Source organism: Phocoena phocoena, chromosome 15, assembly GCF_963924675.1.
Source record: "Phocoena phocoena chromosome 15, mPhoPho1.1, whole genome shotgun sequence".
Classification (NCBI taxonomy): Eukaryota; Metazoa; Chordata; class Mammalia; order Artiodactyla; family Phocoenidae; genus Phocoena; species Phocoena phocoena.
In genome coordinates, this window is record NC_089233.1 from 36,196,145 (window position 1) to 36,213,314 (window position 17,170).

The 17,170-nt window shown below is 48.3% G+C and overlaps 1 protein-coding gene across 1 annotated transcript in view; it reads right to left on the bottom strand.

Annotated features, from left to right (window-relative positions):
* Positions 1 to 5,571: 5,571 nt before the first annotated feature.
* PDPK1 (3-phosphoinositide dependent protein kinase 1) overlaps positions 5,572 to 17,170 on the bottom strand; it is a 61,532-nt gene continuing 49,933 nt past the window's right edge. The window contains exons 10-14 of the mRNA XM_065892319.1: positions 16,774 to 16,947; positions 14,841 to 15,058; positions 7,411 to 7,468; positions 6,251 to 6,403; positions 5,572 to 5,826 (exon numbers count right to left, since the gene is read on the bottom strand). Of these exons, the coding sequence (XP_065748391.1) occupies positions 5,710 to 5,826; positions 6,251 to 6,403; positions 7,411 to 7,468; positions 14,841 to 15,058; positions 16,774 to 16,947 (720 nt within the window). The 3' untranslated portion in view covers positions 5,572 to 5,709. The remainder of the gene's footprint in view (positions 5,827 to 6,250; positions 6,404 to 7,410; positions 7,469 to 14,840; positions 15,059 to 16,773; positions 16,948 to 17,170) is intronic.

The following is a 17,170-nucleotide window of genomic DNA, read 5'->3' on the forward strand; positions in this document are numbered from 1 at the left end:
AGATGGGCTCGCTGGCCTCCGCAGGTGCCCGGACGCCAGGTTCCCGGCCCCGAATCCAGGTCACCCGACCCGCGCCCCGGCCAAAGGAAGAGCTACATCAGCGAGCGTCTACACTCTACATGCTTTTTTATTACAAGACTACCGAGCATACGTGGAAAATTCATCATCCGGTAACTACATCTAAAGCACAAATATTTGAAAAAAAGAATAAACAGATTCATTAAATTATGATATGATTAAATCATCGACCAAATAGAAAATTTATATAATAAAGCCAGAAAAAAAGTTGTAAAATATAGTTTACAATAATTATTCACATTCAAGGCTGTACATCAATACATACAACGTGGCCCCGAACATGAATTCAATCCAAATAATTCATATATTAGATTTTAAATAACACAGACTGAACTAGAGGCCAACAATAGCCAGCAAATAACCTTATATAAGAATAAAAATACAAAAGTGTATATCCTAATATCATTGCATTATTTGTCTTCATAAGTTTTTTTTTTTTTTTTAATTTTTGCTTTGCCTGTACATCACAGTTACAGCTACAGACCAGGTAGAGAATATTATACATGTTCTAACTGACTGCCACCAACCTGAAAGACAGCTAACATACTACTGATTCATCCTATTTTGTGTTGTTAAAGAACAGCTACAGCAGCTCTAAATATTGCAAAAATTTGATTGCAATGTCCAAACTTATCATGACAGAGGTTTTTCATCAGCAAAACGACCCTTATTCATAGTCACTCAGCCAGATGGGTTAGACTAGGGTGGATTACACAGCTACAAAACATTTTGCCTTTTGTAAAAAGTTCTCTGTACATAAAGTTTGGTATTTCTTCATATTGAAGAAATGAATTCTGGGGGAAATTCAGGTATACATGTAGGCTTGCCCACCACGCTGTCTGAGCTACAGATAAAACTGCCCTTTGCTGGAACAGCTTCCGCCCCAGACCAGTTCTCCACAGGCAGCCTAATTTACAACCCTGCAATCTTGGGCCAGCAGCCTGCACCCCTCAGAGGCTCTGGGAGTGACTCCTGCCCCGATTTAAGGCACTTGCCATGTAGTCTGCCTAAGAGACAAGGGCCACACCCACTTGAGTCACCATCAGTTCATGTTAGGTTTGGATATGAAAAGAAACAATATGGAAAAACGCATATGGCACCATCTCCAAGAATAGTACCTTCACCATGTTCTCATAGTGGCTGCAGCCTCTGCCTCATTCTGTGGACCAACCTGGGGAGAAGGGGATTTGGGGTGTCAGAGGGAAGGTAGGAAAACTTCTGCACAATCTGGCCATAATCTCTGGCATAGCCAAGTGGCACTGAGCATGGCACCTAGAAAAATCTTTCATGCATGTTTCATCTCAGAATTGACAGACCCCAAACTAAAGTGGAGAAATTAAGAATGAAACCAAATTTGGGTGGTCTGTACTTCAAGACAACTAGGCAACCTGCAACACTGTGGGCGAGGAGAGGGGAGGAGAAATCATTAAATCCTTGTCAGCCAGGACAATCACATTCTACAATGAAAAAGCCTGGCCAGGGTGCTCTACTGAACTGCTAAGACCTTCTGACTAAGTCCCGCAATTTGAAGAACATGGGGGCAAACAAACTTCTGTAAAATCTAGTTGTCTACATGGTTTCTTTTTAAAGTAGAGCCTTTGCTCTTTTACTGATTCCAAATGGCCCAATGTACTTTCTGAGTCTATAAACTTAATTACAACTCATCTGCTAAGTATGTGGCAAGGTCAGTTCAACACTTTTTATCTCTGCTGACTGTGCAGATGCAAATTCAGTACCATTGTGGACACAAAGTACAAGACTCTGTAAATATCACCAAGCACTTGAAAGCCATAGCAGCAGGGATGGGAAGGTAACATGCAAGCACAACCAGGTTCTTTCAATAAAATAAGGAAATTGGCTTTTGGAAAAATATGTCACAAATGGCCTGCAGTAATAACAACATTTTAGCATTAAAAAAAAAAGAGCAGTCTTATTCAAACATTCTTGGGAACACACAGCTTACCAGAAATTGATTTGTTCAGGATCTGTAGGACACAACTAAGAAAGTTCTGTACTGGAACTCTGAACATCTAAGCATCAGATCAAGACAGAGGAGGAGAGAGACTATACTAGCTTTAAAATGAACGAACTCTTTGACCCCAAAATACCACTTCTAGGAATCTGGGCAGGGTGGGGGCAAGGGAGATCAGAGTCAAAAATCAAAGAATTATAAGGATATTAATCACAGCATTATTTAAATAGTGAAAAACCAGAAACCATCTAAATGTTTTATAGCAATGAAATGGTCAGATAAATTATGATAAAAATTATTAACCATTAAACTCTACAATCATTAAAAACAAGGTTTTTGAACGACATTAAGATAAATACCAAGTGAAAAAAGCGGGGTGCAAAATGGTGCATGTTGCAATGTTCCCACATCAGTTACAAAAGCAAACACATGTGTGCGGGTGGGGAGTAGGGGGCGGCAGACTAGGCACCAAGATGCTCACAGTGGTCCTCCCTGGGTGCTGAGCCTCCAGTTGATTTTTTTCAGAAAACAAATGTTTCTTAACAAAGTACAAAATCACCTGGAACCCCATGCTGGCACCCTGTCCTCGGGGGTCTGTGCCACAGACTGTCTCCTACAATTCCTTCAGGCCTGCACCACAAATACCACAGAGTAGCCCCTAGGTGCAGCTCCCGTCAGCTCTGGCATGACCCCAAGAGCCATCTTTCCCAAAGCAAGTCTGTAACCAGCCTCCCGAGAGTCAAGGTTCAGGATGGCAGGCACGCAGGGTGCCACTCACAGGGTGGGGGGCTTCGTGCTCCACATGGGGCTGCCCATTGCCCACTGGCCTGGTCAGGTCCACAGAGAGAAGGAAACCCCATCCAAACCCAGCTTCCTCACGTTCCCAGAGAGAGGCAAGGCACAGCGGGCTGTCTGGGCCAGCAGAGACTTGGCCCTCCTGGCCGTCCTCCCTCCACTCTGTGCCAAGAGAGGCTGCATGGTGTGAGACCATCGCTGCTTGACAGGTGCTGCCTTTGGTGCTTATCCCTGTCTTGTCCCCTCTCAGTAAGACACTCCTGGATCTATTAAACACCAGGGCATTTTCTTTCTCACCTTGGTTAAGACCACATTTATATACATTTCTAGGTATGTCTGCATGTGTACAGAGACTGACACCCGCGTCCACGTCTTAGAACATAAGGCACCTGCATGCCAGAACGATGGCTCAAAGGATGAGGTGGATAAAACTAAAGATGACATGAGTAAGCACAGGGTAAGACTGGAATATATAGGGGCCTTAAAAAAACAAAAAGGAAAGAGGACTCTGAGCAGAGAACGGTGACCTACAAAGGATTCAGCTGTCACTGGCTCAGGTTGGGCAGTCACTTCAGCTCTGCCAGCTTCGAGCTCAACCCTGAACCCCTTATTCTCTGGTTTCGGAGGTTAAGATGGAGCTTGTCGGTTAAGCCCAGGAGGTAGTGGCGCTATCCAGAGGGAAGAATGCAACAGTAGATTTGTCTCTCCCCGAGCAGCCCAGCCGAGTGCTCTTTTAAAAGCCAAATATCAGCTCTGCTTATTTCCCTGCAACCAGACACCCAGGAAAGACGCTATGCAGGAGCGGGCTCCTCACCCTCCTAACTGCACACACACAGATGAGGACGCTCTGACGAGGGTAAATATAAACACGGGAGTGCGCCTGAAATCAAAGTCCTGAAAGAAAGGGTCAAGAAAGACTCACTTTCTGGAAAGCACGTGAACACAGGCAAGACTTTTCCACAACGAGGAGAAAAGGGGGTTCAGTCTACGACCACACACCCAGGGCACCCTGGGACGCCCCCAGGGCAGGCACCCCCTACACCTTGGTATTCTTGACACACACACGCACACACACACACCCCCCAAGCAGAAACCCCTGGCAAACCTGGCTCCCACCTCTGCTCCCATCCAACCCCTCTCCCTGTCCAAGCACTGTGGGATTCTCCACATCCGAACCTTTTTCCTAGTTTAAGAGCCACTACTATCGTATCACTAAAACAGTTTAAGACATCTTTCCTCTACATGTGGACCAGTGGTCACACAGGGTGATGGATGGTTCGTTCGAGATAGGAGATGGGGGCAGGGAAGTAGTCAGGGGACCTTTTCTGTGGGAGGTTCTGTTGGTACCTTTGTGAAAGTCTAAAGGAAATGGCAAAGTCATCCCCCCTGGGGACAGAGCCATCCATGTCTGTGAGCGGCAGCCTGCGGGCCCCAGCGTCTGCTCCTCTCCCACCTGGGACTGAGGACTGCCCCCCAGGGACACCCTGGGCAGGGAGAGGAATGGCTGAGCCCTGCCTGGCTGACACGCATTCTCTGTTCAGGGGGCAGCAGCAAAGACAATCAACGGACCGGTAAGCCCTGGACCATCCTAAGTGCACAGCAGTGCGCAGCCTCTAAAGAGCTAAAGGAAATAAGCCTGAAACTGGAGGAGAGCAGGCTGGGGCTTGGGTTCAAGTGTGGTGTTCCTGCCCCTCATGCAAGGTGAGTGACACTTTTCTCCAGGCAAAGTCCACTTGATGGGGACCAGATGACCGGGCAACATGAGAAGGCTTTTTGATTTTCACTGTGCATATGTAAAAACACTCTGAGTTAGACTATGAGAGTGTTCAACTTTAGCAGGAAAAGTGTGCATGTGGCAGCTGGGAGCCTGCCCTCCTCCATGAGGCCTGGGTGTGATGGAGGACCATCCAGTGTGCCGACTCCAGGCACCTCTCAGCCCTGACTTAACCCTCCACCTTTCAAACAAAACTCTCAAGAGGGGCCACCAGCTCTCACTCCTCCACAGGGAGGCCTCCAGGCCCGTCTGTTGCACTGCCCTGGCCTCACACGGGGAGGGGAGGCCACTGAGCCCCATCTCCTGGTGCACCTGGTGTTCCTCCCGGGCAGGTACTCAGTTCCCCGCCTCAGAGGGCAACGCTGCTCCGAGGGATGACACATCAGAATGCTTGGCTGGCACCTTCTAACACAGCAGCGACTCCATGTTTCACCGGGAAGACCTGTTCTACTTCTCAGTGCCCGAAGCCTGCCCGGCCAACACAACTCACAGACAGCAAGGACCGCAGAAATCTCACAGCCAGGGCTACTTGAGGAGGCAAGCACGGGCCGTGGAGACCAGGCCATACACTAGGGACGCGAAGAAAGGAGCACACAGACAAAAGCCAAGAACCCGCCTGCCCCACAGAGCTCGGGGGCCACCCCAAGAGAGGTATGCCCGGCTCCCTGGTGAAAAGTTAGTTCCACGATGATCCGGGGGCAGAGAGAGCCCAGAGACATGCCTGGGTGGTCCCCTTGGCCACAGCAGAACCGGCAGGTGACAGGGCACATGGTGGAGAGCTGGTGCCGCGAGTCTGTCTACAAGTCCGGGCGGGAACCAGGTGGATGTGCACGATGCTGGTTCCCATGGCGAGCAGAGTGCGAGAAGCTCCACATGGCACAGAGAGCAAGCAAAGCGACCCTGAATTCCTTTTCGTTATTGATTTTGTTCTTTGTGTGGTTGGGTATTTTTCTTTTCTTTTAAATAAAAAAGCTGCAAGGTTCCGCCGTCTGCGTCCCCCTTGAGATGGCTGGCAGGTGGTCTGGAAGTGTCCATGTGGCGGTGAGCCGTGCTGGGCACACGTCCTGCAGCGGGTGCAGGGCCGTGGGCGTCACTGCACGGCGGCGTCCGGGTGGCTCTGGTATCTGTGCCTCCACACCTCCTGGATCTTTTTGCACCATTTGTGAGCATTCCCGCTCGGGTCCATCAGGTAATACGTCCTATTCGGCTGCAGAGACAGAAACGTTTAACATTCTCCAGGGAGTCCCACTAAGACCAGCACCTCCACCCATCAGCGAGAAACTGTAAAAAGAAATCGCCGTCCACTGCAGCCACTGCAAGTCCCTTCTAGAAGCACATGAGCATATGAATTTTTTCCTTCCACATGTGTGCAGAAATTAAACATACAGGTGATGACCTATAGCTCCCTGAGGTCACCCCCAAACTGAAAACAAGCACACGCATCTCCCAGCCCAACTCTGAACTGAGCCATGAACATTGGGGTCCCTGGAAGGTGGGAAAGGGGGAGACCACTGCCCCCCAACTCCAGATGCCTCCTTGGGCCACAGCATTTGGATGCTCTGAATGGAGGCACAAATTCCCAAAGGCCTCTTAAGTGCCCTGCAAGGGAGAACCCGTGGGGACAAACTCACCGTGTGGACAAAGAAGGTTTTAAAATTCTTAGCCTCTGGCCGGAGTTCTTGTGACCATGGAATTTCACCTTTCAAGACTTTGTTGACAGGATCCACATAATATAAGTGTGGCCCTTCTGTGAGCAGTAACTGTCGTCGCCGTGCAAATAAACCCTGATGCAAATTAAGAAGAAAAAGAAAGAAAGAAGACACTGCTAGTTAAGGCTCAGAAGTGGATGCTGACAGCACTTACTGCTGCCTTGGAGGTTGGACTGTCAGAGTAGCTCCAGGCACAGGGACCACTGCCGGCCACCTGCCCACTCGCCTGGGACAGAGGGGCGTGCACACCTCCTCCTCACCTGGTCCCAGCCCCTCAGGTCAGAGAGAAGCGGGCAGCACTCACTGCCCAGCCTGTCTCCCTCTGTGAGCTGGATCCCGACGCCCCTGTGCCGGGTGTCATGTGGGGGAGCGGCCACACAGGCAGCGCACCCGAGGCCAGCACACCGGCACACGGCCCTGTTGCTGAGTCGGCCAAGAGGGGCCTGCCCTTGGCAGTCAGGACCCTGCCGCTTCTCCTGCCCTCTGCTCCGTGCCGAGGCACAGTGTCCTGTCTGCTGGCGGTCCCGCCACAAGCCACCTTCACAGAGGTTCTCATGGCAGAGATGCCCCGGGGTATGGGAGGCTGAGTGCGGCCAGCAATGCAGGCTGGGAGCCCTAACTGAGAAGGGCCCGCAGCAGCAGAGAGAGAACATTTGTGGAGTCTGATATTTTGGACATGGTAATCCATTTAATTAATCCATAAGACATAATAAATAAGATTTTCAAAAACAATTCTAATGAAGTAATAAATGACTTGCTGGGATTCAAACAGAACCTCCTCAACCAGACAGAAACCTTGACCTCAGTGAACCCAGCCTTGGGCACAAATCGGAACCCTGGCTCCCCAGTCAGAAACGAGAATCTGCATTTCTGTCTGCCACGGCCTCTGCGTGCTTTCAAATGCCTCCCCCAAATGGCTGAAATCTTCCTCAGCTATGAAATCTAGAGATGATCTCTTAAAGGGAACCAAGACAAAGGTGCTATGGGCAATGAGTTATACAGGAGCCCGAGGAGCAAGGCCTGATCCTGAGTGAGAACTGGGAGGAAGATACACAGCAAGGAGCCATAGTAATCTAACTTACCTTGCGCTTGTCTACTGGACCCATTTTTAGTATTAAATTATTTTCTACAAACTGGTGCCTATAAAAAGAAGAAAACATGAATGAGACACCCATATCAGAGTCAGAGACAGAAATTCTCCAAACTCCTCCCTTCAAAACAAACTCCCCGATGGCATTGTGAACTTTGCTTCAGTAACGTGAGAAAACCCAAATGTGCCTTAGCATGCAAGCCCTACTGCTTTACAGAATTTGCAATCTGTATGTGGACCAGGGTCCACAGATCCTAGAAATATCACCTACCCTCACCTCTCCTCAGCAGTGTTTGCACAGCAGGGGAAAGGCAGAGGGGAGGTTGTGGGAACACAAGTCCTCATTACTTTAAGCAAGGCTGGGGTGAGACGCAGAACCCCAACAGAGCGGGGAGGCCGCTGCGAGGAAAGCTCAGGATGCAGACTGTTGTTCTCAAGTCACCTCCTCAAGCTGGGACCCCAACTCAGCGCTCAGAAACCACTGCACTGTTTAGAATCACAAATCCCTAAAAGAGCCAAGTGGGAAACTTGGTTTAAGAACATCGTATCTGGGGACTTCCCTGGCGGTTCAGTGGTTAAGACTTCACCTTCCAATGCAGGGGGTACGGGTTCGACCCCTGGTGGGGGAGCTAAGATCCCACATACCTCAAGGCCAAAACACCAAAACATAAAACAGAAGCAATACTGTAACAAATTCAATAAAAGACTTTAAAAATGGTCCACATCAAAAAAAAAAGAGAACATCTTATCTGGTATTTCTACCATAGTAATAAAGCACTTGTATACAAATACGGCAGGAATTTAGAAGGAAAAGCTTCAAATACAGGTTTTGACTTAATATATGTTGTTACCAAGTATAGTCCACTTTGATTCGTAGGAGTTTAATTTCTGCAGGTTCTCTCTTTTGGTTAAAGCTAAAAGTTACTGCTTTATGTTCTGTCTGATTTTACTGAAATTCCTAAGGTTCTACTGTAGAAACAGTAAATGGCATAAGACAATTGTCTCCTCAAACAGTGACAATTTTACCATGTGAGTATCTGAGCACATCCACCTGCTTCCCCTGGCTCCTCTTGGGACATTCTCCCACCGAGCTTAACTGGCCCCCAGGTCTGCCCAGCCTAACCCACCAGACCAAGGCCCACTCCCCAGAGCCCACTGGGCTTCTCCACCAATGCCCCATCACGGAGGACCCAGGCCCAGGTAAACTGACACAGCATCATATGGATTTTGAAAACAACTAAGAAAAATGTCAATAACAAAAAAAGTGTTATAACCTTTTTGAGGAAAAGTGCGATGCTTCCTCTCAGACGTATTTAAAAACCAGACAAACAAAAACAAGACTTGAAACAAAAAAAAATCAAGAAGATTTTATGAGAAGGAGATGTAATGAGGGTCACTGCAGCACAAGAAATACAGAGCCAAAGGGAAAGCCCCTTAACCAGCAGGCCCTACTATGTCAGAATGTATGCGTAGTAAAGAACCACAAATTGATAATAAGCGGAAGACTTTAATTAAATTATCGGCCGGGGTGGGGGGGGGGTGGGCGGGCGGGGCGAGTGCCGTCTAATCCCAGGCCAGTTAAGGACCACACCACCAAGGCCTCCAGTTAGTTGGGCTGCTGGGGCTGGATCGCCAGGGCAGCCTGACAGGCAAGGACAGAAGAAGCCTCAGGGAGCCTTTGCAGCCTCAGCTGGGTTAACATGAAGGACGGTTTAAAACAGTATATTAAACAAGAGAACGAAAAAGAGAAGGGGCCAGTCACCTACGCTGAAAAAACAAGTCACCAAATACAGAGTAACAGACGTGACTACACGGGAACAAACGGAATCTCTAACTACAAAAATAACCAAAATTCACATGAAAAAAGGCTGGAGAAGATTTTCAGCAAATATTACCTATAAAGAGTAAACATTTGTACTCTAGAGAGCATACATAAAGCAACATAAAAGGCTTAAAACCTTGAAAGAAAACTGAGAAAGGACACAAACTGGAAATTCCCAAAAGGGAATTAAGTGACCACAAATTCTCAATGGCTCTAAACAAAGAAAGGAAATCGAGCCCCACTTTTCAGGCGTTCTACTGGGGTGCACTGGGGTGAGGTGAACGCAGGCGGGGGCTGTGGAGTAGCATTCTCACCAGCACCACCACCACCACCGGCCCTGAAATGAGGAGGACTCGCTGAATAATGCAGTAATCCGGCTCCCAGGAATTTATCCTAAGGAGGAAAAGAAAAACAAAAAGGAGGAGCACAAATGTTCACAGAAGTACTAGTCACATGAGTGAACCTGAAGCCAGGGAAGCAGGCGAGCCCCTTCCCAGCCCTGCAGAGGGAGGGGCCCAGCTATCTCCTGACACAAGGCCGAAGCCTGCACCACACTCTCCCAGCTTCTCCCAAGAGACAGGAGAACCACGGGTGGCCCAGAGCGGGAGAGGCCAAAGCAGGGCTCCGACTGCACCCCGTGGCTGTGGTGAAACGAGCCCAGGAAGCAGGACGCAGAGCGGGTGGACGGAGCAGCCCAAGGCTCCACTGTTAGCATAAACACCCCGGTCGGTTCATCTAGTTAACTAACCAAGCAGCTTACAACAGGCTACCGGTTATTGATCTACTTTGAAAAGCTTAAGGACTTAAAGGAATCGTTTTGATCTTTTACTTCAGAAAGTCAATTCCCACCCTCCTGAAGAAAGCTCCCCCAGGCCCCCGCCCCGCACTGGCACCTTCTTCTCTCTGGCAGGTGGTAGATGCCGTCTGCAGATTAAGCGCCGAAACCAGACCTAAGTCAGAGACACGCCTGATTCTCAGCATGTAGTTAGCATGTAGTTAGCATGTAGTTAGTGTGTAGACAGGGCTTTAACACAGCCTCTGGCTCCCATCATTCAGGCGACAGTTGTCATTGCCTCTGTACAGATGTCAACATGGGGGCTGAGAGTCTCACAACTTTCCCACCATCATTTCACAAGGAGTAACAGTGTAAAACCCCCCACTTTTTTTGATTCCGAAGCCAGTTCTCTCCTCCTCACCCTCTCCCATCCCACCCAAACCCTAAGAAGACCAACCTCAAGGATATAAACCTGAGGCCACCAGCAACTTTGGGCCATTTCAGGAGAGCCGAGTGAGTCTGCCAGGGCCCAACGGGCTGGCTCTACAACCACCTCGGGCGGGCTATCCACGCTGGGCTTCTAGGCAGGTAAGAAGCAGGTAAGGGAGGACCACATGAGCATGGCCAGTTTGCTCTAAAATGCCATCTCTCAACCCTTCAGGTCTCAGGACCCCTTTATACTCTAACTTTATGGAAGACCCCAAAGAGCTCTCCTTCATTTGGGTTAGATGCATCGACACTTATGTATAAGAAATTAAAACAGACATGTTCAAATATTTAATTCATTAAAAAGCAAAATAAATCCATTCCACATTAACATAAATGATTTTTTAAAAATAATTTCTTTCGAAAATAAAGGTAATTAATGAGAAACATGACACTGCTGTACACTTTGCAAATCTCTTTAACATCTGGCTTCACAGAAGAGAGCTGGATTTTCACATCTGCCTCTGCCTTCACTCTACTGTGATATGCTGTCCAGGCTGAAGTACATGAAGAAATCATTAAGAGTATTTTAATAGCCTTTTCAGATATTTGTGGGCATTCTTCTTTGATACTACACCAAAACTCCAGAAGTGTAGTTCCTTAAACGTTAGCTGCCATGTGGAATCGGAATCCCCAAGAATGAATTTTTCATACTTTTGACATTAGAATCCACCAACCTACCTTGCACTTTGAATAGATCTTCTGCCCTTATTTGATTTTACAGCACCAAACATTGGTCATCTGGAAATAGTGGTTCGCTGAGTTATGGAGATCTTCCAAATGTTGACAAATTTCATTCTACGATATCAACAAATCAATTCATAAATATTGCTACCTTTCTCCCCAAAAAAAGTCTTTAAATATTGGGAAGATGTTAAGCTCACAGTGATGAATAAAGTTTCGCACAATTCTAATTTTCACTTGAAGGTTTTGATTTTATCATTGGTAACAAACACCAGCAGTTGTTTTCCTTGAAGTGACAGGCTCATTCCAGTCATTTTCCAGAAAAATGTTGGTCAAATAGCCAAGTCTGAACAACCAGTTTGTCAGTCAAACCTTCCAGTGAAAATGGTCTTCCATGAAAAGAGCAGCTGCTTCAGCTCCCAGCACAAACCACCACACAGCGCTTTTCTTGAGGTAGCCGTCACCCTGGAGGTGCAGCAGAAGTGCTTTATGCGTACTTCCCTTTTCGTTCTACAGCACATTAATTGTATCAATCATCTTCAATGACCACTCCTAAGTGAGGCTGGCTTGTTGTCTTTTCCTCTGCCCCTGTGATCATGTGGCTGTGAAGAGCCGGCTCTTCTCGCACCTCCTGGTGCCATGGCCAGGATTCATAACCTAGCACTGACAGTTTTACCCACCGTTGCTCCTGCACCATCACTGCACATGTCAACATGTTTGTTCCAGAACAAACTGTGAAATTCAAAAGAGGTGCTCAACATGGACTGTCTCAGCACAATGTGTGCTTTCTGCCAAGCACTTAGGTAAAAGGTAAAAGAACCATCTTTCTTTGATGGTAAGTTGGGGTGAACACCAGACAAATACGAGTAAAGCAGTGAGTCTAGTCCCATGTGTAGATTCATCCACTTGGAAGGCAAAAAAACAATTTGGAGGTAGAGATACCAACTCACTCCCTGTGTCCTCCGCAGCCACATCTTTAATCCAGAGAGTCGCTGTATCGTATCCTGGACCACCGTTGTGGCCGGGATTCCTCTCAGTGGCTCTCATCTGCATCAATGGCATTCACTCAGCAGGGTCAATGGCCCGAGGCTCTTCAGCCTCCCAGCACTTGTGTGACTCCTCCCGCCGCCCCACTTAACTCCTCGGGTAAGGCGCTCCAGAGGCTTTCTGATGTTTGGCTCTGAAAGAGCTCATCACGGGTACACTTACAATATTCAATTCCTGTATTTTAAAATTCTGAATGACTGGTCTCTAAATGATGCTGCAACTTAACTGGCACCAAAATAATATGCAAAGACATTCTGTTCATAGACACAACACAACAAGGTATTCACATCTATAAAGCCAGGGAAAGACAGCCTTTCGTCCTATTTCTGTTTCATATTTACAGTTTTGCCTAGTTTCTCTGGAGTGGATTCCTTCCTTCCATGAGTCAGAGAACCCAGTGTCTTCTTTTTGCATCTTTAGACTGAGGTGATGCTACTGTGGGTGGGAAAGCAAGTCTTCTCCCTTTTTAAGTCAATGATCTATACTCAAATATGAAAAACATATAAATGTTCTTTTGTTTTAGAATATACCATTAAAATCTAAAGTAAGTTTCAGATAGAAAATTAAAGTTTTTGAGAAATTTTAAAAATAATATTGCCAAACAACTCAAAGTATACTTACTTCTTCACTGTGTTTCCATGTGGGCACGGGAAAAATTTCAGGATTGCAAAGCAGTAAATTACTCGATGATAGGAAGTTACAATAATTATAGGAGGTATAGCTGAAAATAGCTAGTAAGAGCCCAGCAGAAATACTGAGAACTTATTAATGTCTAAAAGTGCACATATTTATACCATAAACCTACTTCTTTAGAAGATTCAAAAGACAGAAAACACAAATTCCATTAGCTGTCAAAGCAATGTCATCCTACAGTGTGTAGCTTCTGAAAAACTCCACTGTACATTTATAGAAAATAAAAGTAGAAAAGCAAACACCATCTTAGTATTATTACAGAATTATCATTATGGTCCATGGGCCAGACATTGAGAATCACCGTTCTAAAGAATGTGCCTGAGGGATCTCCACTGACCAAATGCCTTAAGCTTTCCACAGTCGTCAGCTTCCAAATGGGATTGAATTGGGAGGAAAGGGAAGAGAGCGCGGAAAAAAAGCAAGAGTGGGTGAGAGGTTGCAGGACCTGACCGGCCACCAGTTGCTCTGCCCTGCCCGGAACTTAGGCTGAAGGGCCCGGGCTGCCCAGGGCCTCTGAAAACACCCCGGGCGAGGCACATGGGCCTTCTGAGTAGCCACCCCCATGCCGGCAACAGTGCTTCTCGGCCGTGCTCTGCACCCGGCCAAACCTGTGGGGAGGACACAGCAGGCCCTTCTCAGGGATCACAACCTGGTGCATGGACCTGCTCAGAGCAGGGCACCCACAAGGAGTCCTTCCCTCCTGCTCAGTACACGTTAGGGCTCCTCGGAACACCACTGCAGGAAACGTAAGCCCCCAAGAACTGGAGATTGTTTCAGCTGGCCAAGAGATACACTCACTTTTCAAGAGATGATCTTTTTTTTTTTTTTTTGATGTGGACCATTTTTAAAGTCTTTTATTGAATGTGTTACAGTATTGCTTCTATTTTATGTTTTCGTTTTTTGGCCACGAGGCATGTGGGATCTTAGCTCCCCGACCAGGGATCGAACCCACACGCCCTGCATTAAAAGGCGAAGTCTTAACCACGGGACCACCAGGTAAGTCCCTAGAGACAATCACTTCTAATTGTACAAAATCCTAGCCTCATCCACCTGCCACTTTTCCTCTGCGTCCCCCACTCCCATTCCTCCACACAACGGCGCCCATGTCCAGGTGGTCTCTCTTCCTCTAAGCCTCCTTCCCCACCCCCACCCAGGCTCCTCTCTGCCTGTGCAAAAGGTGAAACCATAAAAATGCTTGAAGAAAATGTCTGGGTGGAGAAGCTCTTCTCAACAGGACCAAGATGGAAGGCAGAAAATAAACACACAAACAGGTTCAACTTTGTAAGAATCTGCAACTCTCCCCACCAAAAAATGCACAAATAGAATGAAGAGATAAACTGAAAAAAAAAAAATGTTTGCAAAATAAACAGAGAAATAGTCTTCATATCTATGGCTCTGAAAAGTCAATTTTAGAAAGATGCAAAACATACAAGAAAAAAAGTCAAAAGATACAAATGAACCTCAAAAAATAAATACAAACGGCCAATAAACATGGAAGATGTTTGCCTCGATAAGAACACAAACGCCAATCACATGGGTCCATTTCTAGAGCATCTGAACGCTCCAGGGCAGGAAAGGCTGTTGGGCAGCGGTTATTTAAATCATGGTGAATCCAGGTCCCAAAACGGTTGCTGGCATGCCTGGGCCAGCAAGTCCCAAGGGCCAGAGCCCGGAGGGTCCCAAACCCACTCACCCCCCAGCCTGCCCTCCAAACACCCACTTCCAGTTGGACACTTTGAGGGTCCTTATCTACAGAAAGGCAGCTGTGTGAGGCGGAAAGGAGCAGAGCCTTTACAGCTAGTGGTGACGAAGGCAGGATGCCCAAGCTCTGTCAGTTACCACAGCTGGCGTTCATCCCCGCGTGTTCCACCCTGCGTTTCTAAATGGGGCGCTGCTTACAGCTGTACGTTCTTACCAAGGGTTTCCGCTGGCCTGCTTCTCCAATAACAACCTCTTCTCATCTTCAGAAAACTGTAAGTCCAGTTCAAAAGAATTAGTGTCCAGGTCGTGGATATACTGCTCGATGTTGCTTCCCACCCTCTGGGGCAGCCCCGCGTCCGCGGCGGACAGGGAGTGGGAGGAGGAGGACGACGACACCTGCATGCAGCCGAACTGGCTCAGGAGATTGTCGTACTGCACAGAGAAGAGGGAAAAGTGAGAACAGCGCCTGGACTTCCCTCCAGTCCAAAGATCCAGACACACTCTGACCTATCGTACACCCAGCAGGCTTCACCCCAAAGGCCATGGGAGACGAGTCACCGACATGCAGCCCAGCTTTCTCCTCTACTACACAGCTGACCACCAGCCTCAGGCTGGATCCAGCCTGCCCTGCGTCCCCCTTCTGATGGCAATGTCAGAAGCTGTTCGCCCCAGAGAGGAGCTTATCCTCAGTCTTAACCTACAGGAAGGGGAGGCCCGGGACCTGTGGCCTGCTGGCCTCTTTGAGCCCCGTGCTACCCTGGAGGATCAGGATTAAGATGGCGACACTTGAGTACCGAGAAGCCAGAGCTCTCAACATGGCAAACATGATGAAACAGCAGACAGAGGGCCTGCAACAGACACTCAAGAGTACGCACACACCCATGAAGCCAGGCTCCCTGGGCACCGAGACCTGAGACAACCGGGGCCCCAGTGGCTCCCTCAGAGCCTGGCCAGCAGAGCGTGCTGCTCCCCTGGCACACCCCTGCCAAAGGCCCTGGGGACCCCGCCTGTGCCTGCCGGCCATGACCCCAGAACAATATCAGGGCCCAAGGGCCTGGTCGGCAACTAGGGCCAAGGGAGGGAGCCCTTTGCAGTCTGCACATGCAGAGGCTGTGGACAGCCATGACCACTGAGGTAGGGAAGCAAGTCAGCGGGGAGCACAGATGGCACTCCACATCTGGCTCAATTCAAGTCTGGGCATAAAGGATATTTTAGGGCAAAAAAGGGAGGGATGTGTTGCTTAAAACAGTAGGTAGGAGACATAGGGGGCTCTTGATCTCCAAGAGGTGATGCCAGTTGTAATTTTAACTTAGCCTTGGATGACTTTTACGTGAACTCTAGAATTCCTCAGTCCACTGAGGCGGAACTCTATATACGATAACTGGTTGCAATAAGCCACAATGACAGAAATCAAACCAGAAATATGGACTATGGCTGATAATCAAAACACCTGACATTACATGTAAACATGGGGGTCCTGGTGGAGGGTGACTCGAAGGTGGTAACAGACACAATGCAGCTCACCATCCTCCTCGGCCCATTTCTGCATGTTTCACACCGTCCATAAGGAAAGTTTAAAGGACAAAGTATACTGAAGACCCTATGTCTGAGCTTCCCTCGGACCCCAGGGTGCCTCATCCCTCGAGCCTGTGCCACTGTCCCGCTTGTACCAGGCACTAAGAGCCGATAGTGACCAGTGTCCATCCTCAATACTACATCCCCCCACAGTTCAAAGCAGCAGCAGCACCCTGGGATTCTCTGGGAAATACCAGAGGCATTCCGGAATGTCTTCAGATACAAAATTATAAGGACATCAGCCAAAACCGGAAAACAGAAGCCCACCAGGAGAATCAGCGCCCAGGCTCTGGTTCGACCCCTTTGGGCAAAAATTAACTAGAGGAAATGAGAAAGGGATGCACGCACCTGGTGATCTGTACTCGGGGCAGACGTAAGCCTCTTTGGCCCCAGTCTCAGTGGGACTTAGACTCGGGCCACAGAGTGTTCACTGCCCCTCCCCCTCCACGGATCTACACTGGCTCCCCTTTTAGCCACTCATCCCACCACCTGGGGTCCCTGGCCCCACCCAGAGGAGCCACTTCCCAGGCGGGGCTGGCAGGACCCATCTCGGCCCTGGCGCGCTGGCTTACATTGCCGTAGCAGTCCTCATCATCTTCCGACATGGCCGGTAAGTAAGCTGTGAGCTTCGGAGGCGTCTGGTGATGCAGGTTCTCCCACGTGATGGACTCAAAGAACGGATGAGCTTTCAGAGGGCCATACCCTTCCATTTCTTCACAGCCTAATCGCTTTGTGGCATCTAAAACCTTAAATAGAAGTCAAGTCAGCATCGGCGTTAAAAAGTAATTCTGACCAAAAAAATTACTTCTGAGTAGTAGTTCTTTTCAATTCTTGGGATCTCCTGGAAATAGGAAGGGCACAGTGTGCTGGGGACAACTGAGTCACCATGAGGGGTAGGGGGGTGGCCACGCGCAGCTTTCACTTCTCCGGAGTCTCTGCTCCTCCCCGCACAGGTGAAAATGAATCACT